The sequence below is a fragment of the Dendrobates tinctorius genome, unplaced genomic scaffold (assembly GCF_039654945.1).
Source record: "Dendrobates tinctorius isolate UK_male_01 unplaced genomic scaffold, ASM3965494v1 ptg000282l, whole genome shotgun sequence".
NCBI classification, from domain to species: Eukaryota; Metazoa; Chordata; class Amphibia; order Anura; family Dendrobatidae; genus Dendrobates; species Dendrobates tinctorius.
Window position 1 is genome coordinate 1,043,307 of NW_027361949.1, and position 11,660 is coordinate 1,054,966.

Genomic DNA, 11,660 nt, shown 5'->3' on the forward strand with positions numbered 1-11,660 from the left:
TCACTCTGGGGGGGGGGGATGCAGCAGCTCACGCTCTCACTCTGGGGGGGGGATGCAGCAGCTCACGCTCTCACTCTGGGGGGGGGGATGCAGCAGCTCACGCTCTCACTCTGGGGGGGGGGATGCAGCAGCTCACGCTCTCACTCTGGGGGGGGGGATGCAGCAGCAGCTCACGCTCTCACTCTGGGGGGGGAGATGCAGCAGCAGCTCGCGCTCTCACTCTGGGGGGGGGATGCAGCAGCAGCTCGCGCTCTCACTCTGGGGGGGGGGATGCAGCAGCAGCTCGTGCTCTCACTCTGGGGGGGGGATGCAGCAGCTCGCGCTCTCACTCTGGGGGGGGATGCAGCAGCTCGTGCTCTCACTCTGGGGGGGGATGCAGCAGCAGCTCGTGCTCTCACTCTGGGGGGGGATGCAGCAGCAGCTCGTGCTCTCACTCTGGGGGGGGATGCAGCAGCTCACGCTCTCACTCTGGGGGGGGGATGCAGCAGCTCGCGCTCTCACTCTGGGGGGGGGATGCAGCAGCTCGCGCTCTCACTCTGGGGGGGGATGCAGCAGCTCGCGCTCTCACTCTGGGGGGGGGATGCAGCAGCTCGCGCTCTCACTCTGGGGGGGGATGCAGCAGCAGCTCGCGCTCTCACTCTGGGGGGGGATGCAGCAGCAGCTCGCGCTCTCACTCTGGGGGGGGATGCAGCAGCAGCTCGCGCTCTCACTCTGGGGGGGGATGCAGCAGCAGCTCGCGCTCTCACTCTGGGGGGGGATGCAGCAGCTCGCTCTCTCACTCGGGGGGGGGGATGCAGCAGCAGCAGCTCGTGCTCTCACTCTGGGGGGGGGGGGATGCAGCAGCAGCAGCTCGTGCTCTCACTCTGGGGGGGGGGGATGCAGCAGCTCACGCTCTCACTCTGGGGATGCAGCAGCAGCTCGCGCTCTCACTCTGGGGGGGGATGCAGCAGCAGCTCGCGCTCTCACTCTGTTTTGTGCTTGTTCTGGACTGAATAAAACATTACTGCTGTCCTCTGGGTGTTGCGTCCCCGGAGCGGCCGTGCTGACACTCCATTATATATAGAACTTATGACTTCAGAGCTGCACTTATAATTCTGATAGTTCTTACTGGAAACAGTCAGCAAGCTTGTGAACAGACAGCCCTGTGAGGTCTCAGTGGTGCTCGTTTTATTATAAATTAGAAGATCATTTTATCTTACAACATTTGGTCCTGGGAGGAAGACAAGAAATGGGGAAATACAAAAATCTGCTTCACAAAAGCGAAAAACCTTCATGTATAGAAATACACTAATCAGCGCCCTCTGCTGGCGAGCAGGTAGGACACCAGCAGGTGGCGCTGCATCCGAGGCTACCAGAACGTCCAGGGCGGCTGCCTGAGCTCAAAGGAGGAGATGCTGCTGACGTTCACCGGGATGGAGATGATCGCCCAGGGAAGGCCGTGCTGCTCCAGGGAGCGCTGGATCATGTACCTGCCGGACAGACACAGACATGAGACCGGGACCGCTGCCGGGGACCCCGCACTGCCCTCATCCGAGAGGGTCCAGGGCTTAGCCACCACTCACAACCAAAGCAGCTTTACAAATCCTGCAGTCCCAACACTAAGCCAGCAGGGGGCAACTGTGAGATGACGAGATGCAGCCGGTTTCCTAAACACCCCAGGTCCAGGCTTACTCCAGCCCTAACCCATCCCAACTCCAGACAGACCCTCACATGCCCAATCCCACCACAGGCCAGACTCGCTCATAGATCCACCCATCCCAAAGCTGGACTTTCTACCCTCCACATGATCACCCACACCAGGTCCAGAGCCCTATTACCCCCTGAAGAAGCCAGCTGAAGGTGAAACCCCATTAACCCTTTGGAACGTTGCCTCCAAGCTGAGACATCTATGAAAATCAGTGGTTGAGGCTTCTGATAAATGCCGTTACTCGGATATTCTCAGGTTTATGTATCCACCGCCTATTGGGGTCAGCCATACGCACCCATCTCTCCCCAGCAGGAAGAGTGCCGGGATCTCCGCCGTCCGTCCGCTGTTGTCTTGGATCATTTCCACGTACACGCTGTCATTGTCAGATGCGTTGTCAGCGATGATGACGGCTCGTCCGCCATGTTCCTGGATCACCCGCGTCTTGGATAAGAAGGAGCAGCCACTGTATACAGATGAAGAGGAGACCGTGACCGCGGGAACAGCAAGTGCTGAGATGTGTGAGCTGGACTGGAATCATTCTGGCGCCAGCTCCGAGCGAGCCACCCGCCCTCCGGCGCCAGCTCCGAGCCACCCTCCCTCCATCGCCAACCCCGAGCCACCCTCTCCGGAGCCAACCCCGAGCCACCCGCCCTCCGGCGCCAACCCCGAGCCACCCGCCCTCCGGCGCCAACCCCGAGCCACCCTCTCCGGAGCCAGCCCCGCGCCACCCGCCCTCCGGCGCCAACCCCGAGCCACCCGTCCTCCGGCGCCAGCCCCGAGCCACCCGCCCTCCGGCGCCAACCCCGAGCCACCCGCCCTCCGGCGCCAACTCCGAGCCACCCGCCCTCCGGCGAACACCCCGAGCCACCCGCCCTCCGGCGCCAGCCCCGAGCCACCCGCCCTCCGGCGCCAACCCCGAGCCACCGGCCCTCCGGCGCCAACTCCGAGCCACCCGCCCTCCGGCGAACACCCCGAGCCACCCGCCCTCCGGCGCCAGCCCCGAGCCAACCGCCCTCCGGCGCCAGCCCCGAGCCACATCTATCTATAAGGAAGGCAAGTACCTAGATAGAGGAATTGTCCTATAAGCAATTCTCCCCATTATCGCTCAACAATGTGGGTTCACACGTTTCCTTATCATCTTGGGTTACATTGAATCAGATTGCTGCTTCCATGACAGCAGCACCCACCACTATCCCCGGCGGCCCACTTACCCGCGCTCCACCAGCGCGATCTGCCCCTGGATGAAGACACCGTTGTGGAGCTCTCCGCAGGCCTCGGGTGGATCGGCAGGAACCAAGTGGATCTGGTCGTATCGCTGGCTCTAGTAGAACAGAGATTCAATTCAAATGAGCTTTATTGGCAGGACGAATGTCAGCATGGCCGAAGAAAAAGGTAAAATCAGCTGAGAGGAGGAGTCACGAGGACATAACGGTGAAAGGCCGCCCTACTATTAGTACACCGGCCCTTTAAGGCAGATCTGTGATCACTAATAATAAACAGGTCAGCGGGGGCCACGTGGAGCACAAAGATCGCAAAAGGAGAAGGGTGACATGGACGGGGAGTGGGTCCCTTTAAGAAGCTGCGCTTCTCACGCCGTGTGTACAGCGGTCACATGTGCCGCACATCAATACTCACAAACGCTGCGCCAAAGTCCTTGGCCGGTGTGGCGGTGAAGATGTAGCGGATGTCGCCCGGGCTCAGCACCTGGAAATACAAGTAATCCTGGATCCGGAGGCCTGAGGGGGAGAAAGGCGAATATTAACCGAGACCCCACCAGCACCCCCAGAGCTGCACCCCTGTAACACCTACTCCAGACCAGCAGAGGGGGCACCAGCTCCTCCACACTGCACCCCTGTAATACCTACTGCACACCAGCAGAGGGGGCACCAGCACCTCCACACTGCACCCTGCAATACCTACTCCAGACCAGCAGAGGGGGCACCAGCACCTCCACACTGCACCCCTGTAACACCTACTCCACACCAGCAGAGGGGGCACCAGCTCTTCCACACTGCACCCCTGTAACACCTACTCCACACCAGCAGAGGGGGCACCAGCTCCTCCACACTGCACCCCTGCACCACCTACTCCACACCAGCAGAGGGGGCACCAGCACCTCCACAGTGCACCCCTGTAACACCTACTCCAGACCAGCAGAGGGGGCACCAGCTCCTCTACACTGCACCCCTGTAACACCTACTCCAGACCAGCAGAGGGGGCACTAGCACCTCCACACTGCACCCCTGTAACACCTACTCCACACCAGCAGAGGGGGCACCAGCTCTTCCACACTGCACCCCTGTAACACCTACTCCACACCAGCAGAGGGGGCACCAGCTCCTCCACACTGCACCCCTGCACCACCTACTCCACACCAGCAGAGGGGGCACCAGCACCTCCACACTGCACCCCTGTAACACCTACTCCACACCAGCAGAGGGGGCACCAGCTCTTCCACACTGCACCCCTGTAACACCTACTCCACACCAGCAGAGGGGGCACCAGCTCCTCCACACTGCACCCCTGCACCACCTACTCCACACCAGCAGAGGGGGCACCAGCACCTCCACACTGCACCCCTGTAACACCTACTCCACACCAGCAGAGGGGGCACCAGCACCTCCACACTGCACCCCTGTAACACCTACTCCACACCAGCAGAGGGGGCACCAGCTCCTCCACACTGCACCCTGTAACACCTACTCCACACCAGCAGAGGGGGCACCAGCTCCTCCACACTGCACCCCTGTAACACCTACTCCACACCAGCAGAGGGGGCACCAGCTCTTCCACACTGCACCCCTGTAACACCTACTGCAGACCAGCAGAGGGGGCACCAGCTCCTCCACACTGCACCCCTGTAACACCTACTCCACACCAGCAGAGGGGGCACCAGCTCCTCCACACTGCACCCTGTAACACCTACTCCACACCAGCAGAGGGGGCACCAGCACCTCCACACTGCACCTCTGTAACACCTACTCGACACCAGCAGAGGGGGCACTAGCTCCTCCACACTGCACCCCTGTAACACCTACTCCAGACCAGCAGAGGGGGCACCAGCACCTCCACACTGCACCCCTGTACCACCTACTCCAGGCCAGCAGAGGGGGCACCAGCACCTCCACACTGCACCCCTGTAACACCTACTCCACACCAGCAGAGGGGGCACCAGCACCTCCACACTGCACCCCTGTAACACCTACTCCAGACCAGCAGAGGGGGCACCAGCACATCCACACTGCACCCCTGTAACACCTACTCCACACCAGCAGAGGGGGCACCAGCTCCTCTACACTGCACCCCTGTAACACCTACTCCAGACCAGCAGAGGGGGCACCAGCACCTCCACACTGCACCCCTGTAACACCTACTCCACACCAGCAGAGGGGGCACCAGCACCTCCACACTGCACCCCTGTAACACCTACTCCACACCAGCAGAGGGGGCACCAGCTCTTCCACACTGCACCCCTGTAACACCTACTCCACACCAGCAGAGGGGGCACCAGCTCCTCCACACTGCACCCCTGTAACACCTACTCCAGACCAGCAGAGGGGGCACCAGCTCCTCTACACTGCACCCCTGTAACACCTACTCCAGACCAGCAGAGGGGGCACCAGCACCTCCACAGTGCACCCCTGTAACACCTACTCCAGACCAGCAGAGGGGGCACCAGCACCTCCACAGTGCACCCCTGTAACACCTACTCCACACCAGCAGAGGGGGCACCAGCACCTCCACACTGCACCTCTGTAACACCTACTACAGACCAGCAGAGGGGGCACCAGCACATCCACACTGCACCCCTGTAACACCTACTCCACACCAGCAGAGGGGGCACCAGCTCCTCTACACTGCACCCCTGTAACACCTACTCCAGACCAGCAGAGGGGGCACCAGCACCTCCACACTGCACCCCTGTAACACCTACTCCACACCAGCAGAGGGGGCACCAGCTCTTCCACACTGCACCCCTGTAACACCTACTCCACACCAGCAGAGGGGGCACCAGCTCCTCCACACTGCACCCCTGTAACACCTACTCCAGACCAGCAGAGGGGGCACCAGCTCCTCTACACTGCACCCCTGTAACACCTACTCCAGACCAGCAGAGGGGGCACCAGCACCTCCACACTGCACCCCTGTAACACCTACTCCAGACCAGCAGAGGGGGCACCAGCACCTCCACACTGCACCCCTGTAACACCTACTCCACACCAGCAGAGGGGGCACCAGCTCCTCCACACTGCACCCCTGTAACACCTACTCCAGACCAGCAGAGGGGGCACCAGCTCCTCTACACTGCACCCCTGTAACACCTACTCCACACCAGCAGAGGGGGCACCAGCTCCTCCACACTGCACCCCTGTAACACCTACTCCACACCAGCAGAGGGGGCACCAGCTCCTCCACACTGCACCCTGTAACACCTACTCCACACCAGCAGAGGGGGCACCAGCACCTCCACACTGCACCCCTGTAACACCTACTCCACACCAGCAGAGGGGGCACCAGCACCTCCACACTGCACCCTGTAACACCTACTCCACACCAGCAGAGGGGGCACCAGCACCTCCACACTGCACCCCTGTAACACCTACTCCAGGCCAGCAGAGGGGGCACCAGCTCTTCCACACTGCACCCCTGTAACACCTACTCCACACCAGCAGAGGGGGCACCAGCACCTCCACACTGCACCTCTGTAACACCTACTCCACACCAGCAGAGGGGGCACCAGCACCTCCACACTGCACCCCTGTAACACCTACTCCACACCAGCACCTCCACACTGCACCCTGTAACACCTACTCCACACCAGCAGAGGGGGCACCAGCACCTCCACACTGCACCCCTGTAACACCTACTCCACACCAGCACCTCCACACTGCACCCCTGCACCACCTACTCCACACCAGCAGAGGGGGCACCAGCACCTCCACACAGCACCCCTGTAACACCTACTCCAGGCCAGCAGAGGGGGCACCAGCACCTCCACACTGCACCCTGTAACACCTACTCCAGGCCAGCAGAGGGGGCACCAGCACCTCCACACTGCACCTCTGTAACACCTACTCCACACCAGCAGAGGGGGCACCAGCACCTCCACACTGCACCACCTACTCCACACCAGCAGAGGGGGCACCAGCACCTCCACAGTGCACCCCTGTAACACCTACTCCAGACCAGCAGAGGGGGCACCAGCTCCTCTACACTGCACCCCTGTAACACCTACTCCAGACCAGCAGAGGGGGCACCAGCACCTCCACACTGCACCCCTGTAACACCTACTCCACACAAGCAGAGGGGGCACCAGCTCCTCCACACTGCACCCTGTAACACCTACTCCACACCAGCAGAGGGGGCACCAGCTCCTCCACACTGCACCCCTGTAACACCTACTCCACACCAGCAGAGGGGGCACCAGCTCTTCCACACTGCACCCCTGTAACACCTACTGCAGACCAGCAGAGGGGGCACCAGCTCCTCCACACTGCACCCCTGTAACACCTACTCCACACCAGCAGAGGGGGCACCAGCTCCTCCACACTGCACCCTGTAACACCTACTCCACACCAGCAGAGGGGCAACCAGCTCCTCCACACTGCACCCTGTAACACCTACTCCAGACCAGCAGAGGGGGCACCAGCACCTCCACACTGCACCCCTGTACCACCTACTCCAGGCCAGCAGAGGGGGCACCAGCACCTCCACACTGCACCCCTGTAACACCTACTCCACACCAGCAGAGGGGGCACCAGCACCTCCACACTGCACCCCTGTAACACCTACTCCAGACCAGCAGAGGGGGCACCAGCACATCCACACTGCACCCCTGTAACACCTACTCCACACCAGCAGAGGGGGCACCAGCTCCTCTACACTGCACCCCTGTAACACCTACTCCAGACCAGCAGAGGGGGCACCAGCACCTCCACACTGCACCCCTGTAACACCTACTCCACACCAGCAGAGGGGGCACCAGCACCTCCACACTGCACCCCTGTAACACCTACTCCACACCAGCAGAGGGGGCACCAGCTCTTCCACACTGCACCCCTGTAACACCTACTCCACACCAGCAGAGGGGGCACCAGCTCCTCCACACTGCACCCCTGTAACACCTACTCCAGACCAGCAGAGGGGGCACCAGCTCCTCTACACTGCACCCCTGTAACACCTACTCCAGACCAGCAGAGGGGGCACCAGCACCTCCACACTGCACCCCTGTAACACCTACTCCAGACCAGCAGAGGGGGCACCAGCACCTCCACAGTGCACCCCTGTAACACCTACTCCACAGCAGCAGAGGGGGCACCAGCACCTCCACACTGCACCTCTGTAACACCTACTCCAGACCAGCAGAGGGGGCACCAGCACATCCACACTGCACCCCTGTAACACCTACTCCACACCAGCAGAGGGGGCACCAGCTCCTCTACACTGCACCCCTGTAACACCTACTCCAGACCAGCAGAGGGGGCACCAGCACCTCCACACTGCACCCCTGTAACACCTACTCCACACCAGCAGAGGGGGCACCAGCACCTCCACACTGCACCCCTGTAACACCTACTCCACACCAGCAGAGGGGGCACCAGCTCTTCCACACTGCACCCCTGTAACACCTACTCCACACCAGCAGAGGGGGCACCAGCTCCTCCACACTGCACCCCTGTAACACCTACTCCAGACCAGCAGAGGGGGCACCAGCTCCTCTACACTGCACCCCTGTAACACCTACTCCAGACCAGCAGAGGGGGCACCAGCACCTCCACACTGCACCCCTGTAACACCTACTCCAGACCAGCAGAGGGGGCACCAGCTCCTCTACACTGCACCCCTGTAACACCTACTCCACACCAGCAGAGGGGGCACCAGCTCCTCCACACTGCACCCCTGTAACACCTACTCCACACCAGCAGAGGGGGCACCAGCTCCTCCACACTGCACCCTGTAACACCTACTCCACACCAGCAGAGGGGGCACCAGCACCTCCACACTGCACCCCTGTAACACCTACTCCACACCAGCAGAGGGGGCACCAGCACCTCCACACTGCACCCTGTAACACCTACTCCACACCAGCAGAGGGGGCACCAGCACCTCCACACTGCACCCCTGTAACACCTACTCCAGGCCAGCAGAGGGGGCACCAGCTCTTCCACACTGCACCCCTGTAACACCTACTCCACACCAGCAGAGGGGGCACCAGCACCTCCACACTGCACCTCTGTAACACCTACTCCACACCAGCAGAGGGGGCACCAGCACCTCCACACTGCACCCCTGTAACACCTACTCCACACCAGCACCTCCACACTGCACCCTGTAACACCTACTCCACACCAGCAGAGGGGGCACCAGCACCTCCACACTGCACCCCTGTAACACCTACTCCACACCAGCAGAGGGGGCACCAGCACCTCCACACTGCACCCTGTAACACCTACTCCAGGCCAGCACCTCCACACTGCACCCCTGCACCACCTACTCCACACCAGCAGAGGGGGCACCAGCACCTCCACACTGCACCCCTGTAACACCTACTCCAGGCCAGCAGAGGGGGCACCAGCACCTCCACACTGCACCCTGTAACACCTACTCCAGGCCAGCAGAGGGGGCACCAGCACCTCCACACTGCACCTCTGTAACACCTACTCCACACCAGCAGAGGGGGCACCAGCACCTCCACACTGCACCACCTACTCCACACCAGCAGAGGGGGCACCAGCACCTCCACAGTGCACCCCTGTAACACCTACTCCAGGCCAGCAGAGGGGGCACCAGCTCCTCTACACTGCACCCCTGTAACACCTACTCCAGGCCAGCAGAGGGGGCACCAGCACCTCCACACTGCACCCCTGTAACACCTACTCCAGACCAGCAGAGGGGGCACCAGCACCTCCACAGTGCACCCCTGTAACACCTACTCCAGACCAGCAGAGGGGGCACCAGCACCTCCACAGTGCACCCCTGTAACACCTACTCCAGACCAGCAGAGGGGGCACCAGCACCTCCACACTGCACCCCTGTAACACCTACTCCAGGCCAGCAGAGGGGGCACCAGCACCTCCACAGTGCACCCCTGTAACACCTACTCCAGACCAGCAGAGGGGGCACCAGCACCTCCACACTGCACCCCTTTAACACCTACTCCAGGCCAGCAGAGGGGGCACCAGCACCTCCACACTGCACCCCTGTAACACCTACTCCAGGCCAGCAGAGGGGGCACCAGCACCTCCACACTGCACCCCTGTAACACCTACTCCAGACCAGCAGAGGGGGCACCAGCACCTCCACAGTGCACCCCTGTAACACCTACTCCACACCAGCAGAGGGGGCACCAGCTCCTCTACACTGCACCCCTGTAACACCTACTCCAGACCAGCAGAGGGGGCACCAGCACCTCCACAGTGCATCCCTGTAACACCTACTCCACACCAGCAGAGGGGGCACCAGCACCTCCACACTGCACCCCTGTAACACCTACTCCAGACCAGCAGAGGGGGCACCAGCTCCTCCACACTGCACCCCTGTAACACCTACTCCAGGCCAGCAGAGGGGGCACCAGCTCCTCCACACTGCACCCCTGTAACACCTACTCCAGACCAGCAGAGGGGGCACCAGCACCTCCACACTGCACCCCTGTAACACCTACTCCAGACCAGCAGAGGGGGCACCAGCACCTCCACACTGCACCCCTGTAACACCTACTCCAGACCAGCAGAGGGGGCACCAGCACCTCCACACTGCACCCCTGTAACACCTACTCCAGGCCAGCAGAGGGGGCACCAGCTCCTCCACACTGCACCCCTGTAACACCTACTCCAGACCAGCAGAGGGGGCACCAGCACCTCCACACTGCACCCCTGTAACACCTACTCCAGACCAGCAGAGGGGGCACCAGCACCTCCACACTGCACCCCTGTAACACCTACTCCAGGCCAGCAGAGGGGGCACCAGCTCCTCTACACTGCACCCCTGTAACACCTACTCCAGACCAGCAGAGGGGGCACCAGCACCTCCACAGTGCATCCCTGTAACACCTACTCCACACCAGCAGAGGGGGCACCAGCACCTCCACACTGCACCCCTGTAACACCTACTCCAGACCAGCAGAGGGGGCACCAGCTCCTCCACACTGCACCCCTGTAACACCTACTCCAGGCCAGCAGAGGGGGCACCAGCTCCTCCACACTGCACCCCTGTAACACCTACTCCAGACCAGCAGAGGGGGCACCAGCACCTCCACACTGCACCCCTGTAACACCTACTCCAGACCAGCAGAGGGGGCACCAGCACCTCCACACTGCACCCCTGTAACACCTACTCCAGACCAGCAGAGGGGGCACCAGCACCTCCACACTGCACCCCTGTAACACCTACTCCAGGCCAGCAGAGGGGGCACCAGCTCCTCCACACTGCACCCCTGTAACACCTACTCCAGACCAGCAGAGGGGGCACCAGCACCTCCACACTGCACCCCTGTACCACCTACTCCACACCAGCAGAGGGGGCACCAGCTCTTCCACACTGCACCCCTGTAACACCTACTCCACACCAGCAGAGGGGGCACCAGCTCCTCCAACCCTGTAATACCTTATTGTGACCCCCGGAGCTGTACAGCTGTAATTCGCAGCCCCTCCACACTGCCCCCTACAGCTCTCCCGCCATCCTGTAATACGCACCCCAGGCCAGCAGGGGGTGTGAGAGCAGCAGCGGGATCAGCAGGCAGCTCCTCCACCAGCTCATGACTCTATCTCCACTGAGTGACCATCAGGAGCCTACTCGCCACCGCCGGAATCCTGCACGGATCGAGCTCCGCCCACAATATTTACTGGTGGAGGCTTGTGAGACTCTAATTGGTCGGTGGAAATGTCAATCAATGTCGATGACCGTACTGCACCTAATAGAGACGCAAATCCCTTCTTTGTACTGTAGTGAATGGGACACACGCTTCGCGATTGGT

At 61.7% G+C, this 11,660-nt stretch overlaps 1 protein-coding gene across 1 annotated transcript; it reads right to left on the reverse strand.

The window, feature by feature from the left end:
* Positions 1-1,145: 1,145 nt before the first annotated feature.
* Positions 1,146-11,617, reverse strand: PRADC1 (protease associated domain containing 1). The gene is made up of 5 exons (XM_073559914.1): positions 11,380-11,617; positions 3,323-3,423; positions 2,899-3,008; positions 1,983-2,150; positions 1,146-1,469 (listed from the first exon to the last, which is right to left on the reverse strand). The coding sequence occupies exons 1-5, from the start codon at positions 11,441-11,443 to the stop codon at positions 1,349-1,351; spliced, it is 564 nt and encodes a 187-aa protein (XP_073416015.1). The 5' UTR covers positions 11,444-11,617; the 3' UTR covers positions 1,146-1,348.
* Positions 11,618-11,660: the final 43 nt, after the last annotated feature.

Bases quoted from the DNA above. Each gene is read 5' to 3' on its own strand.
- PRADC1 (XM_073559914.1), bottom strand. From the start codon at position 11,443: ATGAGCTGGTGGAGGAGCTGCCTGCTGATCCCGCTGCTGCTCTCACAC. The intron at 3,424-11,379 runs GTGCGTATTACA...TCTCCCCCTCAG, and splicing joins ACACCCCCTGCTGGCCTGGG to GCCTCCGGATCCAGGATTAC. The intron at 2,151-2,898 runs GTAAGTGGGCCG...ATCTGTATACAG, and splicing joins ATCGCGCTGGTGGAGCGCGG to TGGCTGCTCCTTCTTATCCA.